The 26719-nt window shown below is 31.4% G+C and overlaps 1 protein-coding gene across 2 annotated transcripts; it reads left to right on the top strand.

The window, feature by feature from the left end:
* Positions 1-4053: 4053 nt before the first annotated feature.
* LOC110111287 (autophagy-related protein 8f-like) lies at positions 4054-7073 on the top strand. Of its 2 annotated transcripts, none has more exons than XM_020843083.2 (6): positions 4054-4210; positions 4460-4514; positions 4623-4678; positions 5763-5815; positions 6563-6681; positions 6760-7073. In XM_020843083.2, exons 2-6 carry the CDS (start codon positions 4478-4480, stop codon positions 6867-6869), a joined length of 375 nt encoding a protein of 124 aa, XP_020698742.1. In that variant the 5' UTR covers positions 4054-4210; positions 4460-4477; the 3' UTR covers positions 6870-7073. The 2 variants fall into 2 exon arrangements, with proteins under 2 accessions (XP_020698742.1, XP_020698743.1); XM_020843084.2 differs by having other exon boundaries at positions 4088-4230.
* The last annotated feature ends 19646 nt before the right edge of the window (positions 7074-26719 follow it).

Genomic DNA, 26719 nt, shown 5'->3' with positions numbered 1-26719 from the left:
AAAAGATCCTTCTCAGTGGGAATTTCATTAGTAAACACTCCTTTGCATTAGTAAGGTAGAGAGGATCTTTTCTATTTGCAAGTAAAGAATAACTTTCCAAGCTCTTACACCCAAATAGCTTAGACTCCCTCATTTTGTTCCTCATAATGGCATTAATGCTGCTCCCTCCTTTTTCTCCTCACAACGCTGGGGATGTTGCTTCCCTAGCCTCCTTGGCTAGTTACAAGTCTTACACCCAAGACTTCTTCCCAAGAGCTCCAAAAAACCATAATCTACAGGACCAAGGTGCAAGCTGATGAGGACAACCATGTTAAGTCCCTCATATAACCCTTGACTCCCTAGGGAACAACTTGTGAAACTCACCTTCTCTCTCTGAAGTGGATTAGATCACAACTCTTTCAAGCAAGGAGAAACATCTCTTCCTCTCCAAAGAATTCTCTCTTAGGGAAAAATGGCTCTGGTTACTCACTTGGCTCACACACATTTGTTATGAAAAGAATCATAATGGGCTATTTAAAGGAAGCCCTAATTTTCAATTTTAGTTGAGTGATCTTATAGTATAAAGTGTGGATTATATTATATAATTAGTTTGGTATAAATTTTTGAGTTACGCTAAATCAGATTGTATGATATGAATCGTACATCATGATCAATTAAATTTGATTAGGAATCATCCTAGATGAACCATGGTTTCTCTGCCAAATATTCTATTAGATCAAAATGGATGATTTAGATCATACATTATAATGCTAATCATGATCTGATCCTGATTTGATTGCTTAATTATTGATCTAAATTAGGCAACATTCATTAATAATCATATATTATAAATATGTTTGTATAATACGACAGGTCAAATTTTAAAAGTTAAATTTATCTAAATTTGAAAACTCAAATTCAAGAGTGGATATTTATCAAGATAACCTTACTATCAATGTTGTACAATATGATTAATTATGTTGAATTTTAATTCTATTAATTTTATTAAATACTTGATTTATTTTCTAAAGTAATGGATTGTGCATTACAATTTAACAGAAAAACCAAATGTTCAATTTTCATTTCCACTCATGAGTATGTGCTTGGTTCTCTTTCTAACATACACCTAAATACACAAAGACTCAAAAAATAAAAAATGTTGGCTATTATTACAAGTTTTTATTGGACACAATGATACAATTTCCTTAGTTCTCTTCATTGGCTTGGCTTATTGTATGGTGTACATGAAATTTAAGTTTATCACAAAAATAACAAATATATATTACAGAGAATGATATATGATCTAACTAATAATCTTTAAAATTATCAAAATAATATGTCTGGCTCATAAGTTTCAATAAGGCAATGATAGTTAGATGATCATAATTGGGCGACAGTTGTTGAATGACCATAGTTAGGTGACGGTGGCTAGAAGATTGTCATTGGACAATTGTGAGTAGAGGACCATAGTCAGGCAACATTGTTTGGAGTATTGTAGTTTGGTCACATTATTGTGACAATGACAATCAGGTAGTGTTCATATGGTGGCGATCATGCGGTATTCTAAAGCATCGGTAGGGCAATGTTCCGATGGCAGTGGCTGGGATGTGTTCCAACAACGATGGTTTAGTGCCAATAGTGACAGTTGGGTGGTGTTTCATTGACCACATTCTATGGTGGGCTTGAGGGCGGTGATTAAGCAATAATATAATGTTGATGGTTTTGTTCTGATAGTGGTTATCATACAATGTTTTGATGATTGCAGTCTAGAAATAATCCAATAGTGGTGGTTTGACGATGGTCTGATAGTGGTAGCCCGAGGATGACTCGACAATGATGCTTGAGTAGAGCATGAAGCTTTTTAGAGCCTCTAAGCTCTCTTGAATCCGAAGTCCAAGCTTAAACTCCATGTCCCTCTTCCATGTAAAGAGTGGCTATTTTTAGATTTTAGAGAGGGAATGCATCGTAAATATAGCTAAAATTTGAAACTATCTATTGACTACTCTTATTGATTCCATCGATCATAGACCGTTCTTTCAATATTTAAGTGCAATAATGATGTTAGAATTAAGAGGTACTGAGTTTATGGATCCATCTTGTCGAGATGCTCTAAGAGACTATAAGCATTCAAGATTTGGATATCATTTGGTCATCTAATTAATGGTATGAAGTTTCAATTATGCTTTAAGTACTTGATCTGGTCTCATTCAAACTTGGATTAGACCACTTTTTGGTTCATCTTGTTGAGACCTTCAGTTCAGCTATAAATTTTCTAAAATCAGAATTCTGATGGTCTTGAATTTAATTTTGAATTTTTTTATAATATATCAACATTATAATTTACACTAAGCATCATGTAGCTCAACGATAATAGGGGTGTAAAAATTGAGTTGTGGGTCGAGTTTAGTTTGAACCCGACATTGATCCGCCATTGGTTGACACAACTCGAACCCGACCCTTCAGGTTTTCGAGTTGACCTGACCCGACATGAAATGACAAGAAAGACCGTCGTCGAAGGAGGTGAAGAACGACGAGCTGTTGTGACTTCTGAGGCGATAAGAAGGAATAACAAGCTGTCGTGACTTCCGATTCGACTGAAGAATGGCAAACTGTCGTGACTTCTGAGCCCACAGGAAGGAATGTCATCGAAAGCGGTGAAGAAGTCGTCGAATGGTTGAAGCCTCGAAGGAACGTCGTTGAAGCCATCGCGAATCACAGAGCGGGGACCGCTGGAGAAGAGGAAAAGGAAACCTAAGGCCTCTGCTGGTTAGGGCTTGCGGGTCGAATTTTGGAACCTAAAGTCGACCCGTTTGCGAAATGGTTTGACCATAACCCGAAATTTTTGGGTCAGGTTGGGGTCAATTTTTCGGGCCGTGTCAAATATTGTCATCCCTAAACCATAATACAATATTTTCAAATTAAATTTATGATTATTAGGTCTGGACCATTGTTAGTCTAATTATAAAAAATTTAAACATATTCCATGAAAATAAGAAAAATTTTCTTTTAAATATAATAATACTATTTAATAATAATAAAGATCTCTTATAAATGTTTTCTTATTTAAAAAAAATGTTTAAATTTATTACTGTTAGACGCAGTAGAAAAGTTTATAGTTTGTTATATATTTTATAATATTGTGATTAACGATCACATTATTAATCACATTTTAAAAAATAGATAAATTTCCTTTATTTTTACTTTTTCTTTTAATTTAAAATTGCATTTTTATAAGGATTACGTGGTTATTGTTGTAGTTAAAAATATTCGTATAAAAATTGTAATCTTATTTTTAATAAAAATATGAATTAAAAACTATTTCTAGAAATTATATCTAAAACTAAATTTCAAAAAATAAATATGACTAGCAATAATTATTTATACATTTTCTTATAAAAAATTTTGCCTAAAATTTTTAAAATAGCTATTTTAAAAATAAAACTAAAAGATATTGTAATTAAGTAAAAGGAAATAATTAATACAAAATTTTAAAAATATTATTAAGCCTAAATCCTTCTTATGCTATGACAAATTTTAGCTTGCTTTTTGAAAGTATGAAAATAATTTTTAGATTAATACTAATTAATAAAATTGAGACCTTTATTCACATTAATGCATTCAAGTAATACAAATAATAATATTAGTATTATGGATTAAATAAAATAAATAATTATTAATAAATTTCATTAATAAAAAAGCATTTTTCTCATAATAAGTTAGTATATTATAATTTTTAAAAAATTATATCAAATATTTGATATATATACATTTAATAGAATTAAAATATATAATTTAAATTATTAAATATATTTACTTATTTTTAAATATATTATAATTAAATGATTAGATATTCATAATACTTATAAATATCTAATAATATAGTTATATTGATTATTAATTTAGGTATATTTATTTAATAATTTACTCATATTGCTATTAATTTAATTTTACTAAAAAGTTATATAATATATGAAATTAAATGTATTTATTAAAAAATAATAAAAAAATATTTCTTTTTTTATTGTTCTGAGTGATCCTACCACGCAGACGCAACTGTAATATTTTATCCTAATTAAAATAATTTTAATTCAAGCTCACTTTTTTTGACACTTTTAATATACGCACGCCCTCATCCGGAAGCAAAAACAGCGTTGAGGAATCGTCTTTCTCTTCTCCTTCCTAATCTTGCTCTCCGGATCGATCGCCCCTTCCACTCTTTCCTTCTCTTGAGGTTTCCCTCTTTCTTACTTTGTACGTTTTAATCTGCAAGACTTCTTCTTTTTCCCTTTCCTTTCTATTCGATCTTCTCGGTTCCTTCTCTATAATCTGCTTGCAGTTCTTTTTGTCAGATGCAGGTGTTTGATGTCGAGTAAAAGCGGGGTTTTTTTTGTTATTTTGTATTTTTAATTTCTGTTTAAAAATCGTTGAATTTTGTAACGGGTTTTTGGAGATGTGAATCGAATAATGATGTTTTATGCAGCGGGGAACTGCAAAAAGGATGGCGAATAGTTCGTTCAAGCTGGTTCATGACTTTGGTTCGTATAATCTGCTTCGTCTTCTTTTTGCGTCTTTGTCCCCTTTGTTTTAATTGGATGATCGGACGGTCATTCTTTTGATTGATGACTTCTCTTTGTGATGTACAGAGAAGAGACGAGCCGAGGCTGCTAGAATTAGAGAAAAGTACCCGGATAGAATTCCGGTGAGGTTTACTTCTCTGGACGTTTTTGTTCATGAAGATTAGTTCATATAAGTTACCTTAGAAAATATTGACTTATGGATGAAACGATGTTCTATTTGATTTTTCATTGATTTTCTTTTGCGCGGTTTAAATCTTGGAATTTCCTAGCAGATTCAGGCTCAAGTTTTTTTTTGTTCTTCTTAATATTGATAGTTCAAGTATGTATGTTTAGAAGATGCTTTAAACTATTTGTTGGGTGATTGCTTGTCTTCATCTGGTCGGCAAATTTCTGGTTCAAATATATTTGGTGATTATCTTAGTCAACGTGGATTTTTTTTTTTCATCTTCTATAGTTCTGCTAAATCTGTGATGGGACTGCTTTGTCTATTAAAATTTTAGGCTTCATTTGGTTATACTTTTTATCTATTTTGCTTTTCCAAAAAAATTTTGTATTCTAATTTTGATTTGTGCTGTGAACTTGTCGTTAAAAGCTCTATTCCATCTGCATGGCAATGGTGTTTGACTTTATTTCAGCTTGTCAAATATTATTTCCAGTTGATGAACTAGTGCAAAATTTGGCCTAAACATACATCTCATGAAATTTGTATTTGATATTAATTCCTAGATGAGGTTTTTATGTTTTTTTTACCATTCATCTATTGATGTTATTGATATACTATTTGTTTAGATGAAGAAAACTTTTAATCTGTTTCTTTAGAACTAATTCTATGTATTAAAAGTTATCACCATTCATTATAATTCATCTGAGATTTATTATTATGTTTATTAGCTGATTGTGTTTGGCATGAACAGAATAATCTGAAGAGTAATCTTGAAAACTAGGAAGGAAAAAAATATCTATTTTAGAAGTGGTTATATTTATTGTTTGTTGCTAATAGGCATCATTTTGCATTGGTGAACTGTTACTTCAGTATGTTGATTGGATTATGAGGTTTGATTGACTCGATTTTTTGCTACTAGTTTATCTCTATCCTCATTGATGAGGCTGTTGCTTTCATTGTTTGGTTGTATTTTCAAAGGGTTTATGGTTTGTAATTGATATGATTATGTGGTGGTTGTATTGAATTATGTTTATTTCTTAAAGGTAATTGTGGAGAAGGCTGAGAGAAGTGATATAACAAACATTGACAAGAAAAAGTAAGTCCTTGTTGTACTCATTAACGTGTTTTTGGATTTCTATTTTTTGTGGGAATAGTGAGCAGAAATTGCATTTAAAAATCTTCTCTACTAACCAATGGGCTATGGTTCCTTTCAATGTTTTTTTTTTTTTTTAAATTCATACATCAATTATTTACAAAATCGTAGAAATGCTGGTATAGTAAAGTAGAACATGCTGATTTTCTTATGAAAATAAAAGTTGCTATATGGCATGATTGTTCTATCCATAATCTTGTATAGCTATGAATGAACACCGCTGATTTTTTCTATTTGCATGTCCTTAAATCTGTTATATGCTATATGTTTCTAATCAGTTTATCAAATGCCACAAAGTAGAGGTTTTCCTCTCTTGGGAATGTAGAAATTCAAATCTAGCAATACTTCTTTTTTTCTTGAGATGCATGAAAGCATTTCTATCAGTATAACTTCCTCGCTAATGTGCTTGTAATTCTAAAATAGATTAAAGCCTCCAATATGTATTTATGATAATTATTCTCATTGTAGTGGTTAGCTACTAATTTGAAAAAAAAAAAAAAAAAATTTGTGTTAGTATATATCTCATGGAATTTGCATGAGGATGAGTTTTCTTACCCTTAGATTTATGCTGATATTTGTGCGGCTCTTGGATATCATTTATAGTGTACAATAAAGCCCATCCAAATTATTTTTTTTTTCTCTTTGAAATAGGTTAATTTAACCAAACAATGTTGCGTATTGGATATGCAGATATTTGGTTCCTGCAGACTTGACAGTAGGCCAATTTGTTTATGTGATTCGTAAGAGAATCAAATTGAGTGCAGAGAAAGCCATTTTTATATTTGTCGATAACGTGCTTCCACCAACAGGTTTTTGTTTTTCTCTATCAAAAATTTGAAGTTTGTTTTAGCAGAAAGGCATCAATAATTTTTTTTTTAATTCCTTAGGTTCTGTTATGTCAAAAATATATGAAGAAAAGAAAGATGAAGATGGATTTCTTTATGTCACATACAGTGGAGAGAATACATTTGGTATTCTCACTTCAAACCTTCATTAAATAGATTGCAGTAGAAGTTCAAAATTTGTTTCTGCTGTTTTCATGTCTTGCCACAATTAATAAGTTGTACAGCTTGATTTCTGTAAATAATTTAATGGGATCGCCTGTACTGTTGAACACTAATTTCCTGAATAATCAGATCTTCTGTCGATCTTTATGTTCTTTGTGATTTCTGTAAATAGTTTAATGAGATCTTCTAATACTGTTGAACACTAGTCTTTTGAATAATCAGATATTCTGTTGATATTTATGTTCTTCGTGAGTCGTTCAGGTTTGATGATATTTATGATCTAAAATGATATGATGATATAAAGAATATTACTTATAACTATTCATGATTTCTACATTCATTCTATTATGTATATGATTGATGTAAAATATGATGATTTCCAATGATATACGACACTAGTATAAATTATAATAAGATAATGTCCCTAATGGAACATGATTATTTTAATAGGCTTATTTTGTATATTATAGATATAAACACAAGATACTATCATATGATTATTGATATTTAATATACATTGATGATTATGATATGATATGATCCATAATAATTAATATACATGAACATAACATTTATTTTTGATGAAATAATGACTCATTGGCATACGTGATGATATATATAATATATTGATATGTTAATTGATTTAATAATATACATAAGATGCATGCACTACTGTGGACCTCCGAAAGAGCACCGCTCGTGGGGTCCGAATGCAAAGGGTACGGCTGCACTATCCCGTAGGACAAAATGATCGTAGGCTTTTACTCTCGACACGAACAGATCAATTGTAAGAGATAGATTGGATCGTGCATACGACTAACCATTAAGGATAGCGGCTCTCGCCAGCGCAGCCCGATGGGTAGTAATATACACGATCTAATCACAATCACAGGTTTTCACCACCTGATACATTAGCTCAGATGTGTTTTATTAGAAGTGGAGCCAAGTTTCCCATGGGTGAAAGCCCATGTGGTTAATTACATCTCAGGTCGGAGCCCGAGAAAACTCACGTGTTATATTTGTTAGATAAACTGATGTAATCAAAATATCTGCATACTTTTGATATATATATTAGAGATTGGTTTCATTTGAGACGGCATTTTTACTGCTACTTAAAGTAGTTTTTGAGTATAAAAATGTTAACTTTTGTACTAAAAAATTGTTTTACGAAGCAGTAAAAAACCGTTTCAAATGAAGTCTTAGACTTTGTTTGAAAAGCTGTTTTAAGAAGCGTAAAAAAAGCCGTTCGAAACAAAGACTTAAATATTTGACTTCCAATTTGAGGATCAATTATAGGTCTTACAAACTTTTGAATTAGCCACATTTTTAACATGATATGTGAGTTTAATAGAGATTTTATGATTGGTGTTATAAGTATGTAATGAAGTTTGTCAACTAACTTTGTGTTAAAGTTAATTGATGCGTGGAAAAATTTTAATCACGTGTCTTGATTTTTTTTTTAAAGATTAAAATATTCTATTTTGCTTTAATATTATGGTAACAAATTGCATTACTATGTATTTTATTTTTAATTATCATGTTAGGTGTTTTTGATTTTTGAATATTTGAAAGTTCTTATTTAAGATATATATATATATATATATATATATATTAAGATTAGTTTATAATTTTAATTCGTTCTATTTTTAATTTTTTATAGATGTATAATTATTTAGTATTTTAAGGAAAATTTAAATGATAATGATGGGGATGGATTAATTGTTGAGGTTTTAAAACCTCTCTATGGTTCCTTTTATTTATTTTTTTGTCGAGTCATTGATGGGAGTTTTAACGTATAAGTTTTGAGACAAATTTTTTAGAAGATAGTTTGTATTTTAAATAAGACAGTACCTTGAGATTTAGCCTATGTTTTGCGAGGACTTTATGATATGAGTCCAGGTTTTCTATAGGCGCAAGCTCCTATTGTTAATTGCCCCCTCCCGATCCTCCCGATAATGAGAGAGAATTTTCTATTATGACTAATTGTCAAATATTTGGCATATAGTAGCAATATATTTAGGTATTTGGAAATTTAATATTTAAAATTTAGAAATTCACCACCTTGCACTTAAAGCAGATAGTGGAAGGATGATGATAAACCCGATCAAGATCTCATGGTTCTGTCGTCATGGGTCATCATGGTCCCTAGTCTATTTAGTTAGTGGAGATAGTCGACCCAACCTGATAAAAGAATCCTTGTTGGAAGCGATGAGTTGCTTCGTCTAAGGGTACATTATAGACATAGGGTGAATATTTGTTTAAGAGGACAAAAATTAAATCTACCTTTGCTACCATAGGGCTTTATGCCCTATCAATCATATCATATTAATTCATTACTAAAAAATTTAACGTCGTTGAAGAACATACGGACTTTAACCATGACTGTAATTTAAAGGTGTCTTTTAGTGGCAAAACCATCCCGTCAGAGGGTCTCGTTCATAAATATTTATATGTAGTGTCATTTGATAGCGAAATCATCAGTTAGAGGACACGTGCCACGTCCTTATCTCTTCTAAATTTGTCAAAAAATACATTATTTTCATCTTTCATAAGCCTTCACCGTGCAAGTTTGGATATACTATAGTTTGAACGATTTGATATGATTTTATTGCATCTTAAATGAAGTACTGAATGATATCAAAGATATGATATGATAACTCCCTGTGATATCCTACTAATCCACATGATTTACTAATTGAGAGTCATAAGGAGATGGAGATTTATTGGAAGTTATATGGAGTCTAGGCAACAACCGATTCACGTGATTCAAGTGGAGTTATAAGGAGTACATTGATTAAGAGTTATAAGGTACAACTGATTTGGAGTCATAAGTGCAGGAACAAGATATTCATAAGATACACTCATTGAATATCAAAATACTGATATACACATTGCTTTGAACACTATAATGATATTGTGACATACACTAATATTATTTACTATCATTAATATTATTTAACATTATTGATCATGATACTAATATTATTATTGACATTAGTGTTATTGACTGTTATTGATATTATCAATGATGATGTAATGGATTGAGATGTGATAAACTATGAAGGATAAATTAATAAATATAATTAATATAGACATTGATACATATATTTCTTTATATGATTTATAGCATATTGTTCTCTTTTATCTTTCATTGATTTCAGTTGTAAGATTTTAGCTAGTTGGGCTTGTTGACATATTTTTTGCCCTAGACTAGGTCAAGGAGTTAACCTGGTTAAATTTGACTAGGCTAGACCCCAGGACCCATCTCAATGGGTTATGGGAGTCAAGCCAAGTCTGTTGAGCCCAGACCCAGGTCCTGGGTCAACCTGGTTGACCAGGTCAACCGGAGTTGACCCAAATTAACCCCTTTAGCCTATTTAAGCCCAATTGGATTCTAAATTGATTTCAATCCTTCCTTGGACTCATCCACATCATTTCATGGGTCTAAATAGGCTGAATTGACCAAGTCAAACTTTGACTTGGTCAATCCAAGCCTTAATGGGTCATTTTGACCCATTTAGACCCATTAGAGCCCAAATCAACTTTGCATCTATTCAAACCCATTCTTGGCTCAATCCCTTGACTCCATGGACCTAATTGACTAGGTTGACCAAGTCAACACTTGACTTGGTCAACTCAAGTCATAATGGGTCAAATATGACCCATTAAGTCCCATTAAGAGCCATTAATTGCATTTAACTCCCTTCCATTGATTTCAACCTGAAAAACCATGGCTAGGGGGAGGGATTATAGATGGATTGAATCCTTGCCTTTCCTTGGAGACTTAGAGCCTTAAATAGCAAAAAATTAGGTTTTGAAGAGGGTGGTTTTTTATTTTCTCTCTCTCCAAACCTCCAGAGCTCGTGAGATTTGGGGACAAACTTCCTTCCAACTCCTTCCACCTCTCCCAAGTCAAATCCGAGCGGCTAAGGTCGCCGACGGCGAGATCCCGGCGAGGTTTGGCTTAATCCGTCGAAGGCTTCGATCAATTCAATCCAAAGCTCGATTGATCGTGGTTTCAACTAGGGAAACATATGAGGACAATATACAAGCTCAACCGTGTCAAAGATTTGAAGATCTAACGGTGAAATTTCTTTAAAACCCTTAACCTAGGTCACTACACTTAGATTTAAATAACTTTTTATTTACATCGTTTTAGAACATAAAGCCTATACCCCCATGAATGCTCTTCATAGTTAGGATGTACGGTTAAAATTTCGCACGATTTGGTCTACCTGATCGCGAGAACGAGCCTATTTTCGTTTTAGGGTTTCAGTTCGAGTTTATATGCCCTGGAACGAGATCTGTTACGATCGACGGTCGAGATCTGACTCTTTCGCAGTCTGGATTGACCGCGAACTTCCGCCTCATGGTTCTGCTATCCATGTGGCATGATCTAGGCCCTCCGCTCGAACTGCATGCGATCGAACGGTTCCGGGGTTGGATGACGTGGATAAGTCGCCACGGATTCGACCCGCGCCGCCATTGCAATCATTGCAATCATTGCATATGGATGCGCAAGTCATTGCAAATAATTGCCCGAAAACTGCGGATGAATCCGTCGTGCCACGCATCGAGCCGAGAGCTTTTTTAGATTTTTATTTATTTAAATTATTTTTAAAAGTTGTTTTACTTAAATATTCATAAAAAATTCAATTTTGATCGGAAAAAACGTGCAATAACTCTTTTGTTTGTATTTTTCGTCCCAATATTTTAAAAATTTTTAAAATTAAAATATTCAGTATATTTTTAAATATTTAAAAATATTAAAATAGCCTTTTTATTATTATTATTATTAATTCTAGCATTATTTTATTTATTTATAATTATTATTTATTATTAATTTATTATTATTATTATTTTTATTATTTATATTATTATTGTAGTATCATTACTATATATTATTATTATAATATTATTTAAGTATTTGTATTTTGCTAACTTTTTTCTTTATATAATAAAATATATATAGTAATAAGTATTTCTTATTTTACTTAAATCAGAGATTAGATGCAGAAAGATTATTCAATTTCAAGTTTATTATTTTTAATTTTGTAATTAGGTAATTAACTAAATACTTAAATATTTAATATTATATTAGAAAAATATGATTATTTTCTAAAATCTATAAAACTTATTATTATTATTATTATTTTTAATTTCAGAAATTCCAAACTATTATTTTATTTCATTTTAATAATTATTTTCAAATATGCATTATTTTAAATTATTGTAAAAATACCTTTTATAGCTTTAAAATGTCGAAAATTCATAACTTTCTCGTGTTAAATCGGATTTCGGTGTGCAACCCCTCGTTCTTTTCAAAACAATGTGTATTTTATTTTAAAATTATTTTCAAAAATTAATTTTCACTGTTTGATAGATTTCTATCTTATTTAGCTATTTTGAGTATTTTAATATTATTTAAATAATTATTATCCTAATTATTTTGAAATTAAAAATTATTTTCAAATTATTTTGAAACCTCATTAGGGTGGTCAGTGGGTCTCTTTATACTTATGTATTATGAATTGACTTACTTTTAATTATCTTATTTTCTAAAATATATTTATATTTATAAGTATTTTGAAATTATTTTAAAACTACTTATAATTAAATTCTAACTTTGGGAGATCCATTATTTTGTGGAATTTTAAACATATGTTATATGCATGAAGAGCAATCATGGGGAGTGGATTAGTGGGTGATTGAGTCCCAATCATTCATTAGGTGTATTTACTTTTCTCTATCGTAGTTTGTATGTGTAGGATTCACCACCACTTAGCTTAGGCTCTCCTAGATCTAAAGGCATGGTGTGTTTACTACTTTTGTGTGTTACCTTGCATCATTATCCAAGGGTTAGTCCAAAACTCAAGTTTAAGCTCATACAACGTAGTGACACCCTAAGGACAATAATTAAGAACTAGTCTAGCAAATTTAGAAAATTTCTAGGAGCTAGGATATATCTATGATTGACTTGAAAACTTAAAAATTTAAACTTAGTGACATCATAAACATCCCAAAAAATTCTATGAATTTTTAGAGCTCTTTAGACCCATTAATTAATCAACCCTAATTTACGTGGTAAATAGAGCCCTGAGACTTTCTAAAAATTACGATAAATCCATTTAAACTCAAAAAATTACCCATAATATCTCAAATTGTTCATAATTAGGTTCTTAACCTGAGATAAATAAGTCACCTTAGTTTGACCCCAATTTGTCCTTTAACTTAGCCTTAATTAAAAATTACATTTTTTGCTTCTAATAAATTATTAAAAATTCCAAATTTTCCCCAAACACTTGGGAACACTTTCTCAGGTTAGTCCTGACCTTTGGCGGTGATTTCAATCAGTTTGGAGCTGATTTGGATCAAAATCATAAAATCAGCCCTTAACTAGATAATTTAGATAATTCCCTTAAATACCAAAACTTTAGAAATTCATAACTAATTGTAGAAAATTCTAAATTAGGCAAACTCAGTTGCATTCAACTCTAGTTAGGGTCTAGTATTTATTAAAAATATTGGTATTCCAGAAACTAACTTAAATTAGAAAGTCAACATTCCGGTCAACCCGAGCCTATAGTCTAGGGCCTGAAACTTGGAAAATTCATAACTTTGCCTAGGAAACTCCAAATCCAAGAAACTACCTATATAACAACTCACCTTAATGCCTAGTATTTACCTAAAATGTTAGAAACCTTAAACCTAGCCGATTTCCCATAGTGACCTTTTGGACCTGCTCAACTTAGCACCTAAGAGGACCCAGGACTTTCCAAAATTGGCTAATGTAATTTAAACTTCAAATATTAATACCATAAGCTTTAAAGTAATCAACAAACTAAATTAACTAAAATTAAACCTAATCTGATCTTTGTTTTAGCCTGAATATCATTAGGCTCATGAAGGACTACAAAAGTTTTCTACTCATAACTAATATTTAAATTTTAAGGTTTAAATAACATGAAATCTAACAAATTTAGGGAACTGCCAGAATCATCCGGGGTCGCATGCATATTAATAAAATCTTCTCTCCCCTTGTTATGAGACACTTCCCCGCTTACAGGTAGAGTCCGGATAATCTGGCCTATGAGGATGAGGTGCGGACCTGGGGAAGTCTAGTTTCCTTCTAAAAACTATTTTCTAATAAGCCTATTTTTAAATCCAAAGCATTTATGATTTGATCTTTTGACTAGCATGCCTTACATTAGAAATCAATTAAAATAAAAATTTAATTGCATTAATTAGGAGCATCTACCAACATAAGTCCATTACCAATTAGGAAACTCTCTAGATATCGGTCATACTTCCAAGAACTATACCACCCACCCATCTCTCATAATTAACTTGACACCATTGTTTTAAAGCGATTAGGTGGTTAGTTGGCTCCCCAATCCAGGTCGGGATAAGTCCAGATTTTACAATGCATTAGTTAGGACATGGGTATTAGTGTGCGTAGAACACTAAACCCAACATAGATTTAGGATTCAATGCTACTACATTCGGTCTAGTAGTATGCCTAAATAGTGGGTAGGTCCCTTCTTCAGGGACTATAAATCCTACTTATCTGCATCACAGGATGGCGCCACCTCCATCTTTTCTCTCACGCTTGTGATTAAGTGCTTGACTTCCTTTCTCTAATTTCTTCTTTAGTACCCTTGATCCTTCGAATACTGGTGTGAAATCTGCATGTGGATTTAACCATTTGGATATTTCTTCCTTTTGAATAGGACTTCTTAGTCTACACCCTTATCCTAATCCCACTTTGAGAGGGATAATATATGATCCTTAATCGAGAGTTTTCTCAGGTCTCGACCTGGGATGTAATTAACCATGGGGGCTTGCGCCCATGGGAAACTTGGCCCCACTTCTAATAAAACGTCATCCGAGCTAATATACCGGGTGGGGGAAACTCGTGACTGTGATCAGGTCGTGTATATTACTACCCATCGGGGTGAACTGGCGAGAGCCGCTATCCTCAATGGTTAGTCATATGTATGATCCAATCTGCCCTTCCATTGACCTGTTCGTGTCGAGTGTAAGGGCCTACGATTGTTTTGTCCTATTCGATAGTGCGGCCGTACCCTTTGCGTTCGAGCCCCACGAGCGGTGCTCTTTTGGAGGTCCACATGGCTATATGCTTATTACGTGGGTTTATATGTTTTAAGAAAATAATAAGGATCTTATGATATGAGGTTCCAGACAAGATAAAAATATCATCATATTTTTTTACACTATTTATTTATTGATAAGCTATATTTAAATGGTTAAAATAAAAGATAGATGTAATTCTTCTAATACAGGTCATAGAGTGTGACATATTCTCCAAAAAGTATTTGCTCTTTATGAGCTAAAGTGATTTTCTAACTTGTCCACCTTGGGAAACCATTGTGGAGGGTGGATGAATTTCTCTTTAACTATTTTGGTGTTTTTATTTCAATTTTAAATATTTAGGTTTTGATGAATTTTGAGTTTTAAAATTTCATGAAATTTTTTGAGGCATTTTCAAATATTTTGCATCCCCTTCGGTTGAAATTTTTTTTTCACACGGTGAGCATCAAGGTGCTTAGGAGCATTTTCATTTTATTGGTGAAACCTTGTCAACTCTATCTACTTATCAATAGAGGATCATGTTTGATATTAGCTTTATCCCTTTATTAGTGATTTTTTCTTATTGTAGATCTTGAAGGCCTAATGTGAACATATGAAATCAAATACTTCGGTCGGGGCTACGATCATATAGTTTTTTGATGATTCAAGCCGTGTCGATTCCATCTATTTGTAGATAGAGGAACAAGATTGAATTTAAGTTCATTTCTTGGCCCATGTTGTATACTCAGATGTTACGTGTGTGCATAATCGCCGGGGCATAATATATATGCATGTGTATATGCATATTTACATAAATACTTATATATTTGTGTGATCACATATGTACCTTCACAATTGTATGTATATTTGTGTGTGTGTGTGTGTTAGTCATGTGTGTACAATACATTCATGTATTATTCATGCATTTGCATAATGCATTTGTGTGGTGGCTCTGTGCACTAACGTAGCATGTCATGCACTTTACCATATTGGATAATTTGTTTGTGCAAAGCACTTTGCATGTTGTGACGTGTATATGCATATTATGATAGTGTGTTAATATAACACGCCACCGCAGTGTGGTATAATTTGCATATTGAATAATATGCTTGCATATCATAACCTGTATACTAGAATGTGTGTGTATGTTTTATGTACCTTTCAGAATATTTGGAAAATGCATATGCATGCCATGAATGTATCAGTGCGGATTTCAATGCAGAAGGAGGTGTTTTTACAATATTTAAAATTTCTCAATTATGCACATGAGGATCATTTGGAAAATGTACATGTTTATATTTGTGTGCTTGTAAACACATTTTGTCCACTTGCATGAATGTTGCAGATTCGATGACGTGAATTAACAATATGTTGACCTTCATTTGTTGTGCATCAGTGGTGCTATTTAGCTTATTTTGTCTTCTGCAAGCTATTATTTTCTTCATTACTGTGCTTGCAGGAGTGTAATTTAGCCTGCAAATATTCTATGCGGTGCATCAGGAGCCTTCCACCTATTATTTATAGGCGGGCTGATTTATATAATGTGATAGCCTGGCATTGCAACTCTGCTGCCTTAGTTCACCGGTGGCTCATTACTTTTTACTATAACTTCTTTATTTCTGCTTACAAGTGAATTATAGTGTTGAACCATGGGTAATTTAATGCTTTATGCAGTTAGACTATCATCCACTAATGAATCTCTTGCAATGGCTCGTAGGTACTTGCATTTATTGTACATTGATCGCCTCTACTTGTGACGTATCATTGTATTTGCTGAAAGCTTATTTGTTGTTGACTTTATAAATGCTCCGACATTTATCCAGGGTGGCTTGGATATATCAATAAGGAATACCATCATTTGCAAGCATGTTTAGTGTGTGCATTTTCAGTCTTTCACTACTACCCGTGAGTAAGCTATACTCATTATGTGTCTACTATTCCAACATGTAGGTAGACCATCGTATGCTTGACAGGTCTTCTAGTATTTCTTGTAGATGGAGTATTATGTGCATTACAAACCTTTAGCCATTTTTTGTGGGTGAGCTGCGTTGAATGCATACCTTCTAACGTCATCTGCATGTGTAAGTGTCACACATATTATCAGTTTGTATTCTTCGTCATAGCCATATCGCTTTAACTTATAAGTAATATATCGAGTGCACAATGAATCTCCTACATTGATTCATAGGAGTTCATATTCATTATAGATATGTTATGCTTTCTTATATATAGTACATTGTGTGCATATCTACACTCGTAAGGGGGTCTATCATACTTACAACACATCTATCATTGCTGGTTGTCTATGGATTGTATTGGCCATCATTATTCATAGGGCATTAATGCACTTGCCTGACACTAGATTGATGTTGGCTATGTGAATACCCTAACATTTATTACATATTATTCTTTGTCACTCATAGGTGGGCTACCATATGCACGATAAGTCTCCTGTAACTATCGATATGTAATTATATTTATTATCAATTTATTGTCTTTGCTTGTAGATAATGCATTGTGTTCAATGCAATTTATTTAGACATGTTTGTTGTTAGATTCATTGCATGTCAACTGCCATTAATTGTGGGCACATTGATATGTTTGTTTCTAAATTAATTGCCATTAGCTTCAAGTATGTTGTGTTCATCACAACCACCTTAAGCATACTCTGTTGGTGGATCATCACCTTTGTTGTATGTCAATCAACACCTTTATGTTCTGCTTATGAACATGTCATTGTATTAATTTCACTTATCCCTAATTGTTTTATTGAGATGAATATAACAGATTATTGTTCAAAGGTGAGTAAAGGGTTTTGCATTATCACTTGTGGTCAAATTATATGTTCTTATTGTAGGTGTAATGAATTAAAGTTTTCTTTATCCACCATGAATCCTTGCTTGCATATTGATATTCATTTGAATGATTTGAATCATTGCTTAGTATTTATTTTTTAATGTGATCATGCATTTGAATGTTTTAAGGCCAAGTTCCCTACCATTTGAATTGAGTTATGTTCCATGTTAATTGTCCAAGTCAAATCTCCTACTAGTTCAAATTTTGGCAATCTTTCGATCTTTCGGTGTCTCTACCTTTTAGGGGAAATTTAGGTGGTCTTAGCCTTCCCATCATATCAAGAAAGATGTGCATGGTTGTTGTTAGATGACACGGCGACCATAGACTTTAATCCCACCATGCCAAGAAAGGCGTGCATGATTCTTCAGGGGTACCTGTTTAAAAATGTGTAGTTTTTCTTCGCAGGCACTGAAGCTAGTACATGACTACTTAGGTCTTACCCCTCCATGCTAAGAGAAACGTGCACATGGGTCAGCCACCTCTCCGCAAGTAACACATAGGATTCCCTCCCACCACCTCAACAAAATCCCACATAGGTGATTTTCTAGTGCACCGCAATCACCGAAAATGAGATTATGAGGATTTTGAGTTTAGAAACATTTATACCTTCATGATGAGGTGATGACAACGGTGTTGATGTCGATGGCGGTAACGATCACTAAACACTTTTTTTTTTAAAAAAAAATTTCTCTTTTTTTTGTACTTCTTTCTTTTTATTAGAAGACGATAACAATAACAACAACAACAACAACAATAACAACAATACCAACAACAACAACAACAACAACAACAACAACAATAATAATAATAATAATAATAATAATAATAATAATAATAATAATAATAATAATAATAATAATAATATTTATAGCAGTATTATTATTATCAATATTATTAATATCTAAGGTTTCACTAATTGCTAGAATAGTCTCTCTCTAGTCCCTTCCTATTAATCGATATTATTATGAAGGTGATAAAAGAATATAAGAAATTCATTTTACCTCGATTCACAAACTTTTCTCAAAATATGCACAGTTTCATCTTGGAATGCATGCTAATTTCCTCACATGATTTTAGTTGATAAAAATTATAGTCAATTTTAGATGACTCGGACATTCTAAACGTAACAATGAAGTTCTTTTTGTGATCAGACATCATTTGGACAGCACCGCGAGTCAATTTCCAACTTTGGTCTCTTTCACCCGATTTTATTGCTAGGGGCTCCCTCTTAGGCAAATTCGACAATATGATGGAAACTGCATAGTCCGTTCGACATTTGGAGTTCATTTGACCACTTAAGTGATTTGTCTTACCCGTCAAGTATCACTTAAGTCGTCAATGTTTCCTCTTTTTACGTGTATTTTAATGTATGGGTCAACACTCGGTCCATTAATAACAAACTTGAATTACTTTATTATAATCTTAGTTATTTTGTTATGCTGTCCTTGATCTTAATATATCATTTTCCTTGCAAATTAGTGCACATCAAGGGGGGAGGGGTTTGGGTTATTACATATGTTTGCAACTAGGCACTTCTAATTTGTAAAATTCATCAATTGGAATCCTCCCAAATCAAAATTTAATAGAAGATAAATAATATATTAAATAAATACACTTATAGAGGAAACACATATGATACTAATAGTTGCTAAGAATATAATGAAATTACAAAATAAAAAATGAATAAAGTGTACAAATATTGGAGAAATGATCTATATAATGTGATCTAACTAATACTAAATGTGTATAAGTGATTAATTGTAATATGAATAATTATACTAACTAAGATTAATAAATACACACTTGTATTTCATTATTGAAATCATCCAATGAGTGGCATAAAAAAAGTTAGACTAGTAATTATGCGCTTACCTAGAGTGCACCTAGACCCCAATGATGTCATGCTAGGTAGAGCCCAATGTATGTGTTTTTTGATATCCACTATTGTTCAGTTGATGATAATTTTAATAAATAATATGAAGTTTAACACAATATATTTATAAAGTTTTGAGTATAATTAATATGTTGAAAATGCATGAAATTGTTATTTAGTAGCTAGCCAAACTTTTATCAAGAATATACCAAATTAATAATAATATGATAGGCCAAGTATGATATATCACTTTCAAGTCTTATTTAAGCTTTTCTGTTATGCAAATTTGGGAAATTCATCTCCATACATCAAAACTTTCATCTTCATGATAGGACTAGTATGTTAACTATCGACTTAAAATTTAAACCTTTTAATAGTTATTTTGTGAATCCAAGATATGTTGAGCCTGTTGAGCAAGTTCCTCAAGTATAAAATAGTGAATGTATTATTGAGGTTCATGATAACTTTCTTGAATATAGAGATGAGTTTCTTGAGTGTATTACAAAATTTTAGGGTGAGTTTCCTAGGTATATTTTGAATAAGAAATATAGTTTCGTATGAAATTTCAAAGATAAATCTTATGGGTATTTTTGATTTCAAATATATGTCTTAGAACTCACTTTTATTCAAAAAATATTAATGAATTACAAAGTTTATCAAACATGGTCCCCTTTTTAATCAAGACTTTCATTACCAATTTTTATGACAGGGATCCAACTATTTGTATGAATTATGTTGGAACTAGTTCATCCCTTCACTCTTCCATATTTTTAGGATGGAGTTCAGGATTAAGAAGTGTAAACTCCTTGAGATTCTTTGGTTTGATGATTCTTCATCAATATTACAAAGATGCCGGAGATCCGACATTTTATGGTCATGATCTTTATGAACTGTATAATCTTTATGAACTGTATGATCTTTACGAACTTAGAAGGTTATGTTGGAACTAGTTCATCCCTTCACTCTTCCATATTTTTAGGATGGAGTTTAAGCTTGATAAGTGTAAACTCGTCGAGATTATTCTTTGGTTTGATGATTCTTCATTAATATTACAAAGATGTCGAAGATCTAGCATTTTATGGTCATGATCTTTATGAACTGTATAATATTTTTGTGGAGTTGATCAACATAAGTAGTCATCATCAATTATATTCACAAGTGGTACAAAAAGGAACCCATAAAGTAGAATTTGTAAGTTTCCTATTTATTATTAATGAGTTATTTTTAATAGTAGGTTGATAGTTTGGGGGTCTTCATATTCATTTTGATGTTAGGAATGTTGATGTTGATGCTGTTCATTATGGAATATTAGCTAAATTGATGATATAATGATGCTTATTTTATCTATATTATTGATGATTTCACAAGCTTTTTGTGAATTTTGGATTTAAAGTGCACGATGTGCAAATTTTAACGCAATTGTATTCTTCTATACTAAAATGATCATTGGTGAGTACTAAAAATATAGCCAATGTATTTAATTAATGTAATTTAAGTGCATATCTAAAAGTCTCTTCCTAGAGACCCTGGGTGAGTGTAGCAGGGAAGACTATAACCTAAGTGCAAAGTAAACTTGCCCGTATTGATTTAAATAAATTGACAACTTTATCTAATAAACCAATGACTTTGTGTAGCAATTCTGCAACTTCTCTTAGCTAGGTGGTTACTTTGACCCACAAATTATATGCTTCAATCGATAAGTGGAAAACTTCAATCATCCACGTGCATTTCTACATATATTATTTGCTACAAATCTCATGTATTAAAAAATAAGCCCTTATGACTCTCAATGAACAACAACAAAAGAGAATATACATATTGCACAAGAAAAGATCTTCATGTGGCTTTAGCATCGGATCATAATTTCCCCCATGCACACCAGATCTCCTTATAATCATACGTTTTAAATAGATAAACATATATTTTATTTCATTGTACTAAAATAAATATAAATAAACTCATTTCAGAATTTAACATAATGTTTTAATAGTTCGCATCAAAATATTCTACTAAGCAGAAATGCACTTTTTAAAATATAATCAAATTACTAAATATTATTCAGGTCATGGTTATCGAGCTTTAATTTAATTACAATATTTTTTTTGGGGATTGTTGTTATTTTCCAGATGATTAAAATAACGTATTTTTAAAACCCCCTATATAAAATTTCTAATAAAATACCTAAATGTTTAGAATCATCATCTCTATAACATTCATAAAGTTATATTATGAAAGTTTAATAGATATCAAGTTTTTCCCATTCATTTGCTAATAAAATTATAAATTAAATCATAAAATTCTTGAAATTCCTATATTTTTTAAAATTAAGATAGGCAAAATACAACCTACTTTGAATCAAACAACTTTTAGAATTGGACTATTAGTTATGGATCAGAGTTAACTAAAACTATATTTCTTTCTCTAAAAATTATCTTCTCTCTCTATCCATGTGCCTTAATTAGATGAAATGAATGGATTTATTGGAAAATGTTATTTTTAATATTAAAATTTGGTTGAGTTCCAGGGTGCTCAATCATACGCGCTGTAGTGCTCCCTCTAGGAGCCCACATTGTCTCAACCCCAAATTAAATAGGAAAAAATATGAATAGCTCAACATCGCGGAGCCACCTACCTTTGCACCACAACATCTTAGGGGAAATTTTTTTAGATTTTCAAAACATGCAAAATATTCCTTAGTACATGCGGAAGGGTTCTAGTGTAGAAATTCAATAGATTACCTTGAATTAGATCAGATCAAAATAGGTGGAACAATTCATTGATCTGTAGGTGTTACATCTGAGAACTCCAATACTATAATTTTCTGATATAATTGAAATTTTATTAATTTTGATTGATATGAATTGCATAATATATTGAATGGCATGTGAATGATTGATATGCATAAATGTGAATGATTTGATTGAATACAAAAATTATTTGATGTGATTCATGACCATTAATCTATTCTATCTCTTAATAGCACATCATGTGAAATGTTGAGGATGATATTTTTCTAATTAAGATGGATAAATTATAATAACTTTCATTTGCATTAGATTAATGGCCTATTAATATACCATGATGAAAATCTTATATGCATAAAAATTCTATTTGGAGCACTATGGCGCTGACCTCTTTGTATTAAGGAATTTGAGTAATCGAGCATAATGGTGTTACCTTCTCTATTATATAGTTATTTGGAGCAATGTTATGGCGATGTGGTCTATAGATTTAATGCACTGCTAACATAATCACATAATTTTTTCATATAAAATATCACAATCCACTTTATGAAAATTGAAGTCACCACCCCATTGCCCTCATTTTTGTGTGTTACTTGGTCAGGAAGAGGAGGTGAGAAGGGCGAGAGAAGACGATAGAGATGAGAAAAAAAGCAAGGTTCACGCTGGTATTTTTCATTACTTTAACTACAAAACTTTCCTTATCGTGTTTGGTGACTTTTACCATATGCCTATTTTTAAAAATATTAATTTTTTGAGTTTTTCCCTCTCTTTAATGTGATAAAATTGCAATATCTCTCAATTTAACAAAATTTCACCGTATAACTTTCGATGTGTAATATATATCTTCTTTTTGAATAGTTTGGTATTATCATCTTGAGATTTCACTAGGTAGCTTTTGATGTATGCCATTTTGTATGAAATTATTAGTATAAAAGCATATATAAAATGAGTAGAAGCTAGTGTATTTGATTTGGACATTAAATACATGACAGATATAAAGTACACAATTCATCTAACATAACATGCATTTTGGCATAATGCATGCATACCAATAAGTTAACTGGATAGATTTACATGTTATGATAAGTGCCTTGGATATGAACATGAAAATTACTTTTATTATAATATAAAAGATTTGGCATTTGAATGAAAGCAAAAAAGGTTAGCTGAAAATGATTGATTGATTCAAGTTGGTCAAAGATATGTTACCCTATACAAGAGGGTGAGCCAATGAGCTTTCTTTTAAATAAGTTTTTGGTGTGTTCCACAGAGATGTGATGGGAGGTGTAAGGAGATCGACTAATATGAAATGCCAATGGATAGGAAATGATGAATTCTTAAATGATGTGAGCTAACTTGTGATATGATTTATTCATGTTTATAAGACTAATATGATTAATACTGCTTCATGTGTAGTCTGAAGAGCCTATAATACTGGATCTAAGAAAAATATTGTTGGAGTTAGATGTCCTACCTTGCTTATTATCATTGATAATGTATGAACATGCATACATGATATAATATAATATACTATGATAATTGCAAAAATATGTTATGACATGAGAATAGGATATATGATATGACTAATACATGCATATAATAAGATTGATGTGATTGATGCAGAATACTTGAAATATAAGAATGCTATCAATACATGATACACATGATATTCATACATGATATACACTCTATATGATACATATGAAATGATACAAATCAACATACATTCAAATAGATATATGATACATGATATTATATGATAGACATATTGATATGTATGACATAGTATTGAGATCACATTAATTCATAATAATTGATAAATTTATTTTCATATATAATATATAAATTTATTCATAATTTGACTTGATACGATACTATAAATGACACTGGTGTAGAACTAACATAATGTAATGATTCCTATATGGATATTGATTATATTGATTTAAGTTATTTATTAATTTACACTGGTTGCATTGATTATTATTATTAGTGATTGTTATAATTCACATTGATATGAATTGAATGATTACATGTATATTATTTCTATTTTCATGCATTGATAACAATTGTAAGTTTGGGTAGTCTGCTGAGTTGTTAGCTAATTCTATGTTTTACATAATTTAAGAAAATGGTAAGGAACCAATGGTGTAAAGTTTATTCGGGTTTTCTTTGATTGGTTCTTTTATTTTGTTGTTTATTTTTATAGCCGTTAATATATTTGAGTAGAGTGATGTGACAGATGCATTTTTGGCTATTGTATATGATTAGTGGCTCTGGCTTAAAGTCAAAGATTTTAAAAGGCAATTCTTCTAAATTAAATTCTTAGGGAGTGACACTAATAACTACAAGAATTACAACAATAAAATAGAGAAGGATTAAGGAACATGGATAACTAATAATTCATAATAAATATGTAACTTGAGGAATTCAGAAAAATAGTTCATAAAAATAATCTAAGAAACATTGGAGCATGTTTCTAGAACCACTCAAAGGCGGAGATGCTAGAGGAATCTTTAAATTCAATCATTTGATGGAAACTAGCGAGTGCAAGTGCGCTTCTTGATGTTGGAAGAAAACTATTATCCAAATAATATTGAACAATCCGCTCCTCCTACTCTATGAATAGAAAAGAGGAAGTTTTAGATGATGATCAAAGTCTCAAGTGAGATTTTAGAGACAATGCTTCTAATGAAGATCAAAATCACATATAACTAATATTATAAAGGGAGAATATAACGCATTGACCTTAATTATGACATAATAAGTCAACCAGCACCCTATTGAACATCAATGACACATTAAAGTGTTGTTTGTACTTGACTACTTTTAATGAATTGCCTCTCAAGTGGTTCTCGTAACTTTGATTGGAAATAAACATCATTAAGTTGAGTTCTAAAGACCATTCATCACTCAATTTACTATTCCTATAAATCTTTGAAGAACTCACAAGGTTTGTTAATTATTAGTTGAGAACCAAAACATTAATTACAAAAAAATATTATTCACATTCAATATGAGATGTTAACCACCAATGATTTAGCATATGTAGTCGCTCATTTAGGTATTCATTAGGACTAAAGTAGACAAATACATTAGTGCATCATCAAATTGAGTAGCAAATTAAGCGGCAGAACTTATCAATTCAATAGCCATTGATGAAGAAACCTCCACTAGTTGCTAGAAATGTACATCATGGTCCTTTACAAATCTATTTCACTGAGTTGATGAATGCAATTAAAGATAAAGGTTTTTTTTTTTTTTGTTGGTTGATTACACCCTTTACATGCTCAACAACAGATTTAAGATAAAAAAATATTATGCTTTTCATAAAGATCATGATAAGGGAAGATTATGGACACCTTTGCACATTGGTTGAAGAGCTCATTGAGGAAGAAAATGAAAGATGATAATAAAATGAAAAAAATGAAGGACAAGGTCATCTCAGCATGAGTTATCCAAATAGTGGGAAAAATGCTATTAATATTTCCAAGGGAAGTATTCTCTAAATACTACTTTTCAATTATATTTCTTGTGATGAGTGTTAAGATTCTGTTTGAGACGGCTTTTTTACTGCTACTTAAAGTAGCTTAAAAAAGATTGTGCTAGAAACCTGCTTTAATTAAAAAATAGTAAGATGGCCGTCCCAAAAGAAGTGTAAGTCATTTTTTCTTTGGTCAACTTTGTAGCAGTTTTTATCACTAATATTAAACTCTTGTGGAAAATAATTCTATGAATTGATAACTTTTAATGAATTTAATGATTATTGTTGTATTACTCACTATGGCTTACTTGATGCTCAAGAAAATAAAATTTTTGACACTAAAATTAATTCATCGTAATCCTATGACCACTTAGGGAACTTGGTGTTTGAATGCATTTGCAATTACAAGGATAATCAGACTAATGGTCAACTTTGAAGTATATTTTATGCAGTCTAACTCGATCCCTCGCCTATAAGCTAAAAAAAAGCTCAAACTCTTAGTGGATGGTGTTTTGATTGGGCCGCTTTCTTATTGACTTTATGTGAAGAACTTTTAAACCTCTTATTTTCTTCAATCCTATAACTTTTATTTATTTTAATAAAAAATTATGGAGCCATCATTGAATGTTCTCACTTTGAACATGTAATGAAAAGATTCACACTCCGCTTGATCTATTATTCTTGCATGAAAATGATGACTGTAATCATGAGTATGGCTTCAAACGAATCAAGTTGAGTCGAGCTTCAATATATTCGAGCTCAGGCTCGTTTGTCGGGACCCTGTTTGAGCTCAGC

This window comes from Dendrobium catenatum, unplaced genomic scaffold (assembly GCF_001605985.2).
Source record: "Dendrobium catenatum unplaced genomic scaffold, ASM160598v2 fragScaff_scaffold_1165, whole genome shotgun sequence".
NCBI classification, from domain to species: Eukaryota; Viridiplantae; Streptophyta; class Magnoliopsida; order Asparagales; family Orchidaceae; genus Dendrobium; species Dendrobium catenatum.
Note: the sequence above shows the minus strand (reverse complement) of the source record. Positions and strands in the feature narration are given on the sequence as shown.

Excerpts from the sequence above, each read along its gene's own strand:
- LOC110111287 (XM_020843083.2), top strand. The coding sequence starts at position 4,478 with ATGGCGAATAGTTCGTTCAAGCTGGTTCATGACTTTG. Across the intron at positions 4,515-4,622 it reads CAAGCTGGTTCATGACTTTG|AGAAGAGACGAGCCGAGGCT; the intron begins GTTCGTATAATC and ends TGTGATGTACAG. Across the intron at positions 5,816-6,562 it reads ACAAACATTGACAAGAAAAA|ATATTTGGTTCCTGCAGACT; the intron begins GTAAGTCCTTGT and ends TTGGATATGCAG.